A 17303-nucleotide genomic window follows, 5' to 3' on the forward strand; every position below is an offset into this window, starting at 1 on the left:
GGGTTTAAGGAATATTTATCCAATGACTGTTTTTTAAAGAGATTTTATAAACATGCTCTTAGGTTAAACAGTGCTTTGAAAAACCAGAACAAAACTACATAAACCCTCTAAGTTTCATGAACGGCAAACTTAGATTTAATTAATCAAAATGGTGCTTAACAAAAACATTAATTAAAACAGTCCCGAGAGACAAATATATATAGAATCCCATTTCTGACAGACACACGCCTCTGCTGAAATGGAACCGAACCCTTCATTAATCACAATGCTACAGACCACTGACTGGGTGACAGACATGTTATTATTCATTCAGATGTGACTGTGTGTGGGATGTCTGAAAAGTGACAAAAATATAAAGATTTTACAGACAGGTTAATGTGTGTGTGTGTGTGTGTGTGTGTGTATATATATATATATATATATATATACACACACACACACACACACACACACACACACAATACTGTGCAAAAGTTTTAGGCAGGTGTAAAAAAATGCTGTAAAGTAAGAATGCTTTCAAAAATAGACATGTTAATAGATTATATTTATCAATTAACTAAATGCAAAGTGAGTGAACAGAAGAAAAATCTAAATCAAATCCATATTTGGTGTGACCACCCTTTGCCTTCAAAACAGCATCAATTCTTCTAGGTACACTTGCACACAGTTTTTGAAGGAACTCTGCAGGTAGGTTGGCCCAAACATCTTGGAGAACTAACCACAGTTCTGTGGATTTAGGCAGCCTCAGTTGCTTCTCTCTCTTCATGTAATCCCAGACAGACTCAATGATGTTGAGATCAGGGCTCTGTGGGGGCCATACCATCACTTCCAGGACTCCTTGTTCTTCTTTACGCTGAAGATAGTTCTTAATGACTTTTGCTGTATGTTTGGGGTCGTTGTCATGCTGCAGAATAAATTTGGGGCCAATCAGATGCCTCCCTGATGGTATTGCATGATGGATAAGTATCTGCCTGTACTTCTCAGCATTGAGGAGACCATTAATTCTGACCAAATCCCCAACTCCATTTTCAGAAATTCAGCCCCAAACTTGCAAGGAACCTCCACCATGCTTCACTGTTGCCTGCAGACACTCATTCGTGTACCACTCTCCAGCCCTTCGGTGAACAAACTGCCTTCTGCTACAGCCAAATATTTCAAATTTCGACTCATCAGTCCAGAGCACCTGCTGACATTTTTCTGCACCCCAGTTCCTGTGTTTTCGTGCATAGTTGAGTTGCTTGGCCTTGTTTCCACGTCGGAGGTATGGCTTTTTGGCCGCAAGTCTTCCATGAAGGCCACTTCTGACCAGGCTTCTCCGGACAGTAGATGGGTGTACCAGGGTCCCACTGTTTTCTGCCAATTCTGAGCTGATGGCATTGCTGGACATCTTCCGATTGCAAAGGGAAGTAAGCATGATGTGTCTTTCATCTGCTGCAGTAAGTTTCCTTGGTCAACCTCTGCGTCTACGGTCCTCAACGTTGCCCGTTTCTTTGTGCTTCTTCAAAAGAGCTTGGACAGCACATCTGGAAACCCCTGTCTGCCTTGAAATTTCTGCCTGGGAGAGACCTTGCTGATGCAGTATAACTACCATGTGTCTTGTTGCTGTGCTCAGTCTTGCCATGGTGTATGACTTTTGACAGTAAACTGTCTTCAACAACCTCACCTTGTTAGCTGAGTTTGGCTGTTCCTCACCCAGTTTTATTCCTCCTACACAGCTGTTTCTGTTTCAGTTATTGATTGTGTTTCAACCTATGTATTGAATTGATGATTATTAGCACCTGTTTGGTATAATTGTTTAATCATTCACCTGACTATATGCCTACAAAATCCCTGACTTTGTGCAAGTGTACCTAGAAGAACTGATGCTGTTTTGAAGGCAAAGGGTGGTCACACCAAATATTGATTTGATGTAGATTTTTCTTCTGTTCACTCACTTTGCATTTTGTTAATTGATAAATATAATCTATTAACTTGTTTATTTTTGAAAGCATTCTAACTTTACAGCATTTTTTCACACCTGCCTAAAACTTTTGCATATATATATGTTTGACAAAAGTGATTATTTTATTTCCTGCAGCATTTCTTTAAAAAAAAAAAAATGATTCTCAGTCCAATCTGTATGGAGGGTTTAAGTTGGCTTTCACAAACATGCATTGTGAAGGCAATTCTGGCATCTCTCATCCCACTTTTTTGGGGTAGATACTGGCAAAACAAAACAATTATTTACTGGCAAGCCTGTGTAAGTTTGAGCCCCAGACATTAAGCTTATAATGCAATTGCTACAGTATGTGTCTCAGAGGAAATGGATCAGGGAGTTCAGTTTCTTAGTGATGCAGAGAGTGGCTGAAAACAATTTGAGATAGCTGCTGCTGGTTATGCCCGTGTATGCTGCAGTGTAAGTCAACGACAGTCGTGTCAGCTGGTGAACTTCAAGCTATTCTGGTCTAGGAACCAGAAGGGATTTTTTTTTTTGGTTTTAGAATGGGACAGGATAAAGGGTTTGCATTGAGAAACTGCCTAAAATTACAGAAATAATATATAGTAGACACTGATATTGATGTATTAGATGGCTTCTGTCAGAGTTTGGAGCAGATGGAAATGATATCACATTATAATTAGCCATTCTGTTTACAGTATTGGGTGCTGTAAGATACAAGCTGATTTTCAGACAAGATCACTCGTGGGTAGCTGCTCAAAAATAGATGCTGTTTAAGGTAAGTAGGGACCATCCTTTTGGCAGGAATATGATACTGGCTTTAAAAATGATGGTGGCACCTCTGTGTACGAAAACAGTTGTGCTGTTGAGTGTAAAATGTGCTATGGAAGGCGCATTGCAAACACTACATGAAAAGATATTTTTTTTTTATTTCTCCCTTTGCACTACCTCAGTAGTCAAGGAGCATGAATAGCTCTTCAAACAAAACAAAACACAAAAGTGACTTCATTTCAGCCTAACTCCACTTGTTTAAATTCAAATTCAATTTAGGTTACTAGTGGTTAAAACATGCACATGGGATTCTAATTGATTACTGCAATTTACATGTATTGTTTTTGTTTTCTCAGTTATTCAGTGTTCAAATTCAATTATTTTCCTAAATACATTTGTAGGAAATAATATAATGTGATTCTTTTTGTATTGCCTGGGTATTACAGTTATCAAATAAATTCTGCTTCAAAATGAAAACCACTTTCAAGTAGCACCAATTCCAGGTGTTAATGCTTTATGGATCCCAATTACATTTTAAAAATCTAGCAGCTCTCACAAATAATTTTTTGGTTTAAACATTGTCACAAGCTGCCTTTCAAGGGAGCCTTCAATGGCCCAATGAGACGAGGACAACAGGAATCTAAGGAGAAGTATCTATTAGCAGCATTACAAGTGTTACCATTTGAAGTCAATAAAAGCCTGCCTGTAATTTATGATGAAAAAAAGACACAACTGAAAGATAACTTAGGTCAGGACTATGTTATTCAATAGACAGAATCTATGCTTTACCAACTCCCCAAAGATGAGGGGACAAACTCAACATGTATCACATATTCATGTATTCACTTTTCTGTCTTCTTCCAAACATCATTTCCTATCCACAAGGAAAAGGCAGAGAAGACAAACTTCAAGATATAACACTCATGAATAGGTAGGGTTTATGGCCAAGGCTAAAGGCTTAAAGAGACACTTGATATGGGTCTGAAATGCAGTATCATAGTCAATTATTGCTTAAAATGTTTAGGTACATGACTTTCTGTTTCAGTCAATCATTGTGGCTTTTTAATGCAGAAGTAAAAAGCACCCATGTGACCCCTATGGATCTTGTAACTGAAAAAGGAAATGCTATACAGTTAAACAAGAATCATTAGTTAAGATAACTGTAATATTTCTGACCCTAACAATCTGCCCTTTAATACAGCCTGTGCAGATGAATTGCAAGATACTGCAACAGATACAGTATACCAATAGAATACAATAGAATACTGTATATCTATAGATAGCATGGATAGTAATCAGTAGTTTTATAACATTTATTCTTTACATATTCTTTTTGTCTCCTTTAATAAAATGCAATGTTTAATGCAGTCTCCATTCCAATGAGCAGCTGGCTTCCCCTGCAGTGTGCTGCAGAGCGAAGGTCACAAAGGATGTTCTCTAGAATTCTGAATTCTGATCTCTGTTTACACCTCAATAATGAAAGTCCAGGCTAACAGACTAATTTATATTCTAAAGAGATGGTTAGAAAGGAAGGCAAAGAGGAAAGGGATCTCATTGTTTTGCATTTGCAAACCTCCTGTGTCTCATCTCTTGCACTCACTCCAGAGTTAGCCAACTATAATTAATAAACCTCATGGATCTCGGTCAGGTTCCAAGTAGATCAGTCATTATCTCACAAGTGGATATCCTCTAAAGCTAACAGGACTTATTGAAACTTGCTTCAAAAGCACCATAATCATTCCTCTTCACACAATAACCTAAAAACACTTTTTAAAGAGGTATTTATTCACATTTTTTTCTTCTTTTGCAGCTGGTATAACTTGTAGATAATGTCTTTCTCAATATCTTGCAGGTAACAGCAACTGCATTGAATAGTAATTCTTATTATTAAATGGACAGAACCAATTGGTGAAAATACAAGATTATGATTGGCTGAGGCCTTCTCCCTAGCCATTAGATATCTGCTGATAACACAATAGCGCGGAACTTCTTTCTCCGTACCAGCAAACAAACCCAGTAAACAAAATCAATACGCCAGCTGTAACTTTACACCTCGGTAAACAAAATCGCTTGAGTCAGGCAGTATGACAGCAATCCCTGAGATTAACTACACAAGTTCTGCAGCTCAAAACACTGAAAAAGAAAAGAAAATGTCAACATTTCGCCATAGTGAGGTAAAGGAAGCAAAACAGCAAGCACCAGACAAAATGGACCATGTGACTTTTAAGAACATTGACATTGATTTAAAAACAAAACTTCAACAGCAGCAGCAGTTCCGTCTATTGGACAAAACCCATACATACATGTTGAAGCAATGAATGGCAACATCCAGTTCAATATCTACACAGCCTACACAAGAAACTATTATTGAAGACCCAAAAATAAAATACTAAGAAAACGGTTTAAAATCAAATCTTTTATTCTTAAGCTAACAATTTGATTTACGGTGGTACTACTTTGTCTCTCAGTGGAAGGTTACACAAATAAAAAAAATATTTAAAGAAGTTTAAAGTTTTCTTTATTTACCAACAACACTCTCATAGACCCATTTAATAATAGCAATAATATACTCCAGAGCCTGTATGTTATCAAGAGACATCACCACTTCTTAGGTGGTTGCACGACTTTGTTTCGTGCCTCACAACGCACCCAAGGAGTGATGATATCGCATGATAACACACACCCTGTTATGTATTATTGCTTAAAGAACTCCAGTGGTATTACTTACGCATGACGGTCCTTGTACAACTTGTTAAGTTTTTCCCAGTTTACATCCAGCTGACTCAGGGCCTCTTGGATCTGCTCGGTTTCCACAGTTGAGGCACTCTGAAGGGCTGCTGCTTTCTTACTGTGGACACCCTCCACTCGACTAGACAACTGCCCCAGGTTGTATTTCACATTCTGATGAAATGAGGGAGATACGAGTTAATCTGAGCAGGAATAAATCTATCAACAATTTTTAAAAAAAAGATTTTTTATGAGGGCCCTTTTCAACAAGAAAATATTATAGTACATTACAGTATATACATACAAAACATACAGTAAAATACAAGGCGTACAAGCATTATTAAATTAGTCACATAAAAAAGTGGTGTTGACGATAAACTATTGCCTAGCAACACAAAGACAGTAGAAGCAATAATGCTGGGTTGGTTTGTAGTAGCCTTCTGTCAGGGACATGATAAGCCCATGATAACAGGGAAAGAGTTCAACTATGTTGCAAAAAAGCGATTATTCTTACACTGCTTTTGTGAAAAAGATATTACATCCAATATGCACAGCTAATGAATTCAACGAACACTTGCTAATATGATCAATGAGCTTTCATGCATGCCTTCTGACAGCCCCTATGATTTTAATCATCTCTGCCAAACATGCTTCTGCTCAAATATCATCTGTCTACAGTCAAGGTGAGTGGCAGCAATAGCTTTGAAGGCCAGAGTCCAGTAATAATAATGAAAAAATGAACTGTTTTAAAGTTGCTCTGGGAGTTTTGCTAACACAATAACAATAAAGCCTTGCACTGTTAGCAGCATCCCTCAGAAAGGAATTACGAGTCTGAGCACCAAAATGAGCTCCTGATGGAGATTCATTTCTGACCTGGTCAGATATATCTACTCTCCCACTGGCACTCTACCATCACGATGGAGTCATATCCAGCTCGGATATAAAGACTTCCACACTGTACCAACGCTCACTAGTTATGAATTCCTTTATAATGCAATATTAAATAAATACACAAATATTACAGACTTTCCACTGCCACATTCTCAAAGATTACTGTCTTCAACACGCAGTCAACAACTCGTCAGACCATAGCCATTCATCACACAGGCAATCACATTAAAACGTCTTTCTGTTTGCTTCACTTTTTATGCTTTTGTGTCTTGTGAGAATTGCATGTGAATCCACCGATAGTTCATGTCCTTTGCGAATGGGATATACTGTAGTACATACCTATACACTATACGTCACAATTTAAGGTTTTACAATTTCAGTATGCATTGAGGTCTGTATGTATGTGGCACTGTGACAAAGCAGAAGCCCTGCACATAAGCAGTGTATCTTTATTTAAGTTTGGCAGGGATGGGGCTAATTCTGTCCCTGCCGAATACACGTGTGGAATGTGGCTGGATCTTGATTGAATAATTGATCATCAATCAAGTCCCAGCCACATGGTCTAAAAGGAAGCAAAAATCCTTTGTTTGGGAGAAGAGTTTAGGGTGAGTTTGTGAACAGTGTTTTTGAAAACCTTTTGTTTTTGTTTTCTGTTTGTTAATAAAAGTACACTTCGACACTTAAAACTGCAGCCCTCCTCTTCTTCTGAATGGGATATGTGCCCTTAATAATATTACTCTATATATGTATTCCTGAGTACAACTCAACTGGAAATACAAATAATCATCAGCACCATAAGGGCATACAGGGTTTGAACGTGAAATGAGTTTAAGTACTTCCAAACATAATTGACTTTTCAGAAGGAATGTCCTATAACATAAGCTGTTACATTATTAAATGTAAGCCCTCATGGCACAGCATAGTGCATTAACCTGCTGCATGGTCTAGAAGATTCTGGTAAAGTATTTATGGACGCTTGAAATAATAAAGTAATAATAAAGTAATGATTTTTTAAGTCGGGGTGCTGAAAGCCATTGAACAAAACCTTAACCCCTGTATATAACGGAAGCCATGCAAAGCCAAGGGGGTGCTACCGCACCCCAGCACCTCTAGTTCCAGCGCCCTTGTTATAGTGACACGGTATGTGAGCCATTTAGTTCTGCTCGGATATGCAGATTCGGAGATTCAGACAGTACAACATTTCTGTGTTTTTTTGTTGTTTTGTTTTTTGTCAGTCTCAAGCTCCAAAACGGTTTGGAATTTTAGGGGGACAATTTTGACAATTGACTGTTTGACAATTTTAGGGTACAAGGGGACGGCCCAGAATAGTGTCTTTTTCTGGTTGGTGAAAAAATATTAATTTGATCTTGAGTTATAGGGATTTTAAATGGTGGTTCTGAGATGTTTGAGCTTAAAAACAGAATTGGCCTCAAGACAAAAATATCCTTTTTCGCGACGGGATAATCTTCTTTCATCAGAAAAAACAATCTTTGTTCGTGAGGCGGACATTTTTTCAGTTTAAAAAAATAAATAAAAATCCCACTGAAACTGCCTGAATATTTCTTTCGTAAACCATGACATGTCTGTATATAATTGGGACACCATAAGATTGACTGTAACATTATCTTTTCATTTTTTTAGTAGGAAATGTGTTTATATGATCTTTTAAAATCTTTTTTGTCCACATGTCTCACGACACCTGTTGCTATTTGCATATTAAAATATAAGGACCCTAATTAATTATTCAATGCTTGTAATAGCAACATTCTGCAGTAATCGTATTCTGTTTGCAAATGTTGCCAATTTTATTGCTTTGTTTTTAGCTAATGTTAACAGATCCCTGCATGAGTTCCTCTATAATGACTGTACACAGCAGCTTCTGCAGCTGTTGCTAGCCAGTTGTGAAACAGCTTCTGGGAGCATGGCACTGGCAAACTTTGAATATGTGAACTGAAATAAAATAATGTATATAGCAAATGCTAAAAGAAGTAATCCAAACTTCAGTAACATTGAAATTAGGAAGGTAATTTAATGTTATGATGAATATAAAGACATAGTAAATGTTAAGCAGAACAACACAGTGACTAATAAGAAAAGGCAAGATATTTGAAGTTGGAAAGGAGTTATTTTTTAATTCCAGACTCCTGTTGACTTTCTGTGAATGGATGGAGTAACGTCAACATTTGCACTGACCAATAAACGTACAACCAGGGATCCTTGTTTTGAATTATTTACAGTTTATTGAATAAACAAAGTAACTTGACTTAGATTCATCTGATGTCAGTACTTGATGGCTTGTTGTTATTAGTAATGTTAAACTATTGTATGTATTGTCTATTGTTTTGGCCAGGTTACAATATATACACTATTACAATTATTTTATAAATATTATTTGTTATAAATTATTATTTGGTGGTTTGCACAATATTATGCTACTGTTGCTTTATTTGGAAGAAATACGTGAGGTTGCTGCTCATTGAGTTCTGTATTTTAATTCAGTAAACAAAAGCTTGTGCATAAGGAAATAGGGTACTGAACAAATAAATCTCGTCTTGGACAGTGTTTGTACACTTTATGAGCCCAGCTAAACTTTATCGACTTAAACTGTTATGCTGTCTGCTTGTACATAAGTATTTGCCTTTTATTTTTGGTAGCGTAAGAGGCCAGAGTTCGGGTAATCAAATAGACACATATGTTGCACCCTGTGTATTCAAATAAACCTAATTCTAATAATAAATACTATTTAAACAATATTTATAATACAAAATAATAACAATCCTTCTTAGAGAGTTGTTGCTTGTGCAGCCTTTCCCAAGTCAGCGCCAACCTTGCTGAGTGATACCAACGAGTCCTGGAAAGATTGTGAATGGCATTTTTGACCTTAACACATTGGATCCCAAATCAAAAAGTCAGACACTTCAATCGTATATCTGGGTATCCGAAATGTTGAATTCACAACAAATAAAGCTGCTGTTTTATCTGCAAGTCTGGGAAACTGACGACAAACAAGGCAGAACGTTACTTTTTTTCCACTGTCATAATGAAGCCTCCATGCTAAATATTTGTCTTCATTTTTTTTCCATTATTACTTTCTTTATGATTTATTGATTTCAGCGCTTTCCTTTTGGCTTATTGGTTGCTTAATTGTAGAAAACCCAATTTGTAAAAGACTTGCCATGTCGCAGGATCGAGTACAAACACAGCACTTTGCAATCTACTTCAAAGCTTGTTGAATGCTATCTGATTGTGCTCTCTGATTGTCTGATAGTAAGGTTACATAAAACTTACCAAGCTACAGTGAATATGCAGTTGTACCATTATTGTGTTAAAAGTTAGTTAAAATACTTTATGAATCATTTTTAATTACATAACTTGTAGACACAAGTATATTGTGTTTTAAATGATTATTATAAACTAATAACTATTTTTGAATATTATCCTTTGATTGAATGTGTTTGATATGCTTGTAATCGTAATTTTGTATAGAAAATGAAACTGAAATTTATATGCTTCTCTAATGAATGTAACTAAAGTTATATTGAATAGGAGGTTTAAATGACGAATGTAAAATTCTTTGATAACGCAATTGGTGGATACATTCCATTTCTAACACACCGTTTTTGTGTGACACGCAACTGTCTATCAAATACTGTGAACCAATGGAAGGACCAACAAAGACTTGTTTACAGTACAAGGGAACACCTATACATTGTGTTATTTAAACTCAAAACAAGGATTTTTACTCTTTGGATTCGCTCTATGGATTTACACTTTCTCTCTTCAATCTCATCGCTCTCAACTCAAACTCCGAAGTTCCTCAGTGAAAACACAATGATATAATTTTCAAAGCGATCCCGGAGAAGATGGGCTCCCTCCGGAATGGCGAAAGCTTTTGCCTACAGCCTTCACAGCCTTCATGCACAACTAACTTCCACAGAGAGGACGACCGTGTTAAGAAGACTTTGTTTAAAAAATCGAATAAGTATCAAACTTATATTGTCTGTTTACAAGTAACTGAACTGAAGCCATGTTATTGATATTGTCACAATATGTAATATGTGACTATTCAACTAGATGCTAGAACATTGTCCACGCATACTTCGCCACTGGAAGCTAGCACATGTATATATAATGCATGACTGAACCGAACAATGTGTGATGAACTATTAAGACTGCTTCACTAATGCAGAACTCTATGACCAGAGAGCACATCAAGGATTCATTATGAACATTTAACAATGCATTACTCTTCCTTGAATGTTTTATTTTGTTTCTTCTTTATACATATGTTTTTAACTATGAAGCCTAACCTTTATTATTCTTCCTTTGAGAATATGAATAAATGTAATAATAATTTGGATTGTTAGTTTTTTTTTCTGTCTGATAACAAATACACATTTATGAATGATTTGAAATTCTTAAACATACATAATATTAATTATTAATCTCTTTTCATCATTAATCTAGGGATAATTATTCCAGAATCGCTAGTTCTTATTGAGGTATTGTGTTTATTATGGTTAATAATTACATTATGAGCTATAATGGGTATTTTCTTTAATGGCAGTTGGCGAGGACACACATTTGACATAAATCCTAGATATACATTATACTAGATTATTATATTTATTATTATATTATTATATTATTATTATTATTATTATTATTATTATTATTATTATCCCAGCAGATAAGATGTTAAACGATAACACCACACATCATGCCTTTATAATTTGATTTATGTAAATCAAAGGCAAAAAAAAACCAAAAAAACAACCACAATTTAATTTCTACTACCCCCATCCCCCAAACAGCGGCTGTATGCACAGTTCTATTATTACTGCTGGATAAAGACGATGATGAATGATTTTACGAGGAAATAAATATTCATTAGAGGCTATGATCAAACACATCCCCCTCTCCCAGAGCCCATGAACGTACAAGGCCCATTTGCTTGTTGCCAGAGATTTATTTTGAGAGGAGATGGAATTTAGCCTGCTACTGCATCTCATGACAATTTAATAGTTCAGCTAAATTAAATCAACGGCAATACTTACTTGTAACCACAGTGATCAATATCATTAAAGTTGGTGTCAGCTATAATCATATCAGATATATGTGGGAGAACAAGTGATTAGTTGCGGATGTAAATCAGGCCAAGGCAGCAAGATTGTACAGCATATGGGGGAGACTAATAGACGACCCTTCAGTAGCTGACTATCAGTTTCCTGGGTCACAGTTTCTTTTGACCATTCTAGTTCTTACAATGTAAAGTAATATAAACAAGACTCAAATGTCTATAAAATAGCAACTATTACGCAAATAAATCCTTTAATCATGCACAGCTTGCATAAAATATGGAATGGCAATTCATATTTTACTATATAATAGGAAAAAATCATTTTGTGATCTGTATTAATTAAAGACTATAATCTGTCATTTTAATGCTCATAATGCAGACATTAGCCTATTTTATTTAACAATGAATGAAAATTAAATGTTTTAATTAGCCAGACACTGTGGATACTCTGCCTGCAAGACAAAATTACTTGACAGCTACAGAGACAGCTCTTCTGTATGACCAATACACCTGGAGAAGACAAAAAATAAAACAATAGCCTATTTCGTGAACCTGGAAGACGATGCATCCTTTTAGGATTGGAACTCCACCTCAGAATTCTATGTCACAGTGTTCTTAGAACATTTATCTGTACAGAAAGTCAGAGCAACTTTCAAACTTAAACACAACATCACTAGCTATTTCTACCATGCTGTCTGAAGAAGGCGGAAGCTGAAAATTTACTTTTGTTCTTCATTGTATACACATATATTTATAAAATAACCAATCAGCAACATAATTTAAAACAGAACATGTAGCTGTTTGGTTATAACAGGCCAGACAGCACAGCGAGACCCTCTGTTTATCCTTCTGTGCAATAAAGAATATCGGGGCAGAGAGCCGAGCTTTCTCCGAGTTCCTGCCAGTCAGTTTCAACCTGCGGAACCTTCTATCTGTGTGAGAGGATGTCAGTGTCTGCATTTATTCTCATCGGGGCCTCTGCCAACCCAGGTTTTGTGATGAATACTGATATATATTGGGGAGAAGGCTAAAAGACCACCTGGACTCTCTTGACACAAAATCAGTGCAGCTGTCAAATCAGGTGATTCCAGGTCAGTTCAGCCCAGAGGGGAATGTAAATAACAGACTCAAAAGGTTCAAAAAAAAAAAAAAAGAGGAAGTTTAACAAGACTGACAAACTACTTTTTCAGCCCAGCTGGCTACATTTCCAAGTACAAATACATTTACAAAAACAAAGGGTTATTGCGTCCTATGAGAGCACACATCATTCCATGAGTTGCAGTAGATTAGTATACAGCCACTGATGGGGTGGGGACAAAACATATGTTTTGGGCCAAGTGTGCTTTGGCAAGCACAGATTTGGGCAGGGCACACACATATTGAGGTGTGAAAACAGTTAATTCCAATGTTGTAGGTCAGCGTTACTCACAAGATCTGACTGCAGCCAGATAAAGGGAGTGAGCCTGACCTATATCATACAGAACCCATGCAAATGCATTTTATGTCTTAATAAAAAGGAAAGCTTACTAGTCATATATTAATATAAATAGTGTATTTTGTCCTTTACCAGCCAGTTAATCAAGATAAAAGGATTGCAATTATTTTTGTTTCTAAAGCATGCACCAGTATTGTACGCATGATGCATGTATATTGCACATTTGATCAAAATAATGTGTATTACTTAGTGGTGCAATCAGCACCCTAATTTCATATTCGATTATCGTACAGACGTTTATCAACGATTATTGATGCACTGATGTTTGATTTTTCAAAATGAAGAACAAACATTAGTTGTTTTTTTTTGTTTTTTTTAACAGAAGATCCAATAACTAAAACACTGTTGTCCATAATAATTAAACAAAAATGCACAACTTATATTCAATTAGAACACTTCTGATTATAAAATAGAAATACAAAGGACTACAGTTTTTAACAACTGAAAAGTTTATGCATGTGACGCATCTGCTGTCCCTTTAGCATTGTAATAATAATTAAAAAATACTATATTTTAACAGATGTAATGTCTGTCTGAACTGTGGTTGTAAATAACTGTTAACATTTTATGTCCAAAAGCAAACCATTTGAATTAATCTCACAAATCTTGACTAGTTCAACTATCGTACTAAACATAACACAACACGCTTTGAAACAGAAGAAGGTATTGCCTTAATTTTTAAATCAAGAAAACATGAATGGGTCTACTTCTGATTTGGCTTGTCCAACGCAAATGTAGAGGCACATTCAAGGTTTTAATGCAAATCGGCTACAGGAGACTTCAAACTGGATTCTAATTTGATGCATCGATTCACCAATATGTAATCGAAGCTCGGGAAATTTAAGCACAGATGATCAACAATCGATGCATCAATTAATTGTTGCACCCCTATGAGAGAATTTTGAAGCAAGCAACACTTAACTCATCACATATTGTAACTGTTCTTTGGAATCTGTTTGCCCTTACCTGCAGACAGTCTTCTTGATTTGTGAAGTTGTGGAAGTTTCCAGCCCAGTATTCAGGGGAGTTGAGGAGAAATTCCACCTCGGCTACGGAGTGGAGCAGCCAGCGTATCTCTGCTAGGAACGCAGAAGGTGCATGAGAGGTCTCCACAGTCACCCCTTCAGTCGTCACAACTGTCGTCTCTTCGTAAACCGTTTGCTGGTGTAGATATATAACAAGAGTTGGTTCTCTTTCAAAATCAACAGCTTAGATGGGTTTGCTTTATTTCTCAAGCTAGGAGTCTGTTCAAACACAGTGACTAAAATCAAATGGTTAATATTCCATGCGTGGTAAACATGGTCCAGTGATAATACTCACCAGGCAAAACATTTTTTCTCACTATTGTGCATGTGCCATGAATTGTAATAACTTTAAGGGGAATGACAGCAAAGTATATGGTGGGCCTAAAAAATGACATATTGATGCATAAATAATAAACAATACATGACACAGAGAGAGAGAGAGAGAGAGAGAGAGAGAGATAGTGTTTGGTTAAATGTATCTTAACAGTTGTTGTTAGCTTTTGTTCTTTGGTACTTGGTAACCGCAAGGATAACAGCGCTATAATTGAAAAATCACGAGTGTGACATTCTGCATTGTACCTGTGCGAAATGAACATTAATATTGTGTAGGTTTGAATCAATACTAAGTAGAACCTGTGTAGTAACACACGGCATCTTTTTCATTTAGCTGGTCTTCTCTGAGCATTGCAGACTGTCTAATACATAAGGAATTACATTAAAAAGTACCTCTACAATAAAGGAGGGCTGACACATGTACTTGTATATTATACTTATATAAAATTATGCCATGCATGTTTTACTTGCTGTAAAGGTGAAAATAAAAGAATTATATACTATACATATATACATCATACATCACTGTCTGCATATGTGCGTGTGTGTGTGTGTATGTGACCCATAACTCACAAGAGGTGGTGCCTCAAGCAAGTGTGGAGATATTGGCCTAAAATTTTATAAAAAAGTAAAATTCTGTGTGTGAATTTACGGAAAACGATGCCACATATAGGGCAGTATGTATTTGGAATCAATTATGGCATCAGAGTCCTGTTAAAGGGGCAAAGGGGCATTTGCTCCTCCAATATTTATTATGAGGGGACACACTCCCCCCAAAGTAAGTCTATGTACATGGAATACATGCTACTGTACTAATAGTTGTATGAACACAGAAATACCATAAACTACTATGAAGGCACACAAAAGCGTGGGTAGCATGATCATGCGATTATTTCAAATGGAAAACATTACCCTGCGAAGAGTCATACATGGGGAGTAGGCTACAGCATAGCTTTAGCAATCCAATTCGTTTTAAAGTTAGATGAAAGTCTCCTGGAATAAACTATTTATTTTAGTTTTATTTTCATTTAAATGTTATGATGAAGATACACTGATAACTCGTGAATCTCTCATAAATCTAATAACTCAAACGAACCAGGTCGGTCTCTTCCATGCACTATTGCTAATGTTTCTGAAATATTAGGATTCAAAAACAAGTGCTGAACATGGTACCATGGGAAACAACAAAACAAAACAAACAAAAAAACCATGTCCCACAGGGAAGCAACACCACAAATGAACAGCAGTTGTGATGCACAGTTCACCCCCAAGTGTAAGTCACTTTGGATAAAAACGTCTGCTAAACGACTAAAATAATAAATACAAATTTACGTTTAAAGTTACGTTTTTTAGTCAGCATAACTGTAAGGAATGCTGTGAATTATAACTTTTTTTAAAGTTGACCTTTTTAATTTTGGTATGTTATATTAATTGAGGATTTACGCTACACTAAATGGTCCTGACTACTGGACTGTCACAATGTACAATCATAATGTACCCAACAAGAGGGATATTACTGAATGATTGTCCCAGATGTACTATAAAGGTATCATTTTGGAGGAAACAACACTTGTTTATTAAGTACATTAACCATTTTCACTAAACCAGACAATTACAGCAACTGTGCATAATTTTATGTTTTTACTTCTTAAAAGAAATACATTTAGAAAGGCCAATATCTACTCTGATAAATCAACAACCTTGGTCCGTGTGACCTTCATATCCATTTTACATTACACTTTCTTTAATGCAGCAGATTCAAATAATTAACATCCCCTGTATATTCTAATATTGCTCTTTCAGAGCTACAAGGGACATTTCTCTTGCAGACATGTCTCACTAAGTTTATAGTAGTTCCTTTACAAGGATTAATTCTAGGTCAAAAAAACAAAACACAATGTCTGCATGGTGAAGGGACAACATGTATTTCCTTCTGTCTTATTGCTGTCAGAGAAAACCCCAATGAAATGATACCGTTTTGTCCCACATTGTTGTCCCCCGCCTTCAGTTAGCTTCTTTTTCACATTGAACGGAATGCTGTGTTTATTGTCAAAGCTTTGTTTTGAAATATAACTGATTTGCATGTGTCACAGCTTTATTGGAACTATGTTGTAATATCCAGAAATGCTTCATCTCAACAAGAATGGGTTTGAAAAAGAACACACACAGGTTTCACTCATGGTGGTCATCTCATTAAAATTGTGTTTCTTTTTTAATACGTGGCTTATAAATGTCAATAGTATGTCTGAGAAATTATTAAATAACTTTTTGTTGGCAACACTGACATAATCCTTAAAAACTGCAATCTCTTGCTTTGTGATTTTAGGCACAGCTGTTCGCACTACTTTACTGGCTCAGTATTCTAAATATTAAAGCTGTATCATAATTCTGTTTTTATCAAGGCTCTGTCAGAGTTTTACATAGAACAGCAGGTGAGTCTCTGAAAATCCTTGTCCCTTGAGTGAGGCTACATGTGTCTAGATTTCACAGATCAGTGCTGAAAAGACAACCTTCTGTTACAACATTGTGAAGATATAGAAATCCTTCACTATTGCACGGATGGTATATTTTATGTTACGTTTTAAGCAAAGATGGTCAAAAACTAGATGCAATTGAAATATCTTCCTGTAAAGTGGTTAATGATTTATATGGCACCATACTGATAGGATTTATTTATAGGAAATAGTCATTTTTTTATTCATTGCATGGGCAATGATACGCAATATCTAACATTCTTCTGACTTACACTTCAGGCAGCTAAAAATACTAAATATTCACATGCCCATTCCTTCTTTTTGCTGGGTACATTCAGTAAACATGGCACAATACTTGGGTTTATGTCTGAATTACAGGGAGAGACACCAGGGATTGCCAAGACTAAAATTAGTATGCATGTTATTATTATTTTTCTTTTTTTTTTTTCCTTTTTCTGTAAGCTAGAACATTATACATCTACAAACATGAGGAGACCATTTGGCCCATCAACGCTGTCCAGTTCCTAGCAGCCGACTGATCCTAAAATGTTGTTGGGTCTTAATGATTTTG

The 17303-nt window shown here is 36.0% G+C and overlaps 1 protein-coding gene across 10 annotated transcripts in view; it reads right to left on the reverse strand.

The window, feature by feature from the left end:
- The window catches only part of dmd (dystrophin), a 728160-nt gene that overhangs the window by 342695 nt on the left and 368162 nt on the right, over positions 1–17303 (reverse strand). For all 10 annotated transcript variants that reach the window (XM_041259003.1, XM_041259005.1, XM_041259010.1 and 7 more), the window contains 2 exons: positions 13867–14061; positions 5436–5608 (listed from right to left, as the gene is read on the reverse strand). In XM_041259003.1, the coding sequence (XP_041114937.1) occupies positions 5436–5608; positions 13867–14061 (368 nt within the window). The remainder of the gene's footprint in view (positions 1–5435; positions 5609–13866; positions 14062–17303) is intronic.

Source organism: Polyodon spathula, chromosome 9 (genome assembly GCF_017654505.1).
Source record: "Polyodon spathula isolate WHYD16114869_AA chromosome 9, ASM1765450v1, whole genome shotgun sequence".
Taxonomy (NCBI): Eukaryota; Metazoa; Chordata; class Actinopteri; order Acipenseriformes; family Polyodontidae; genus Polyodon; species Polyodon spathula.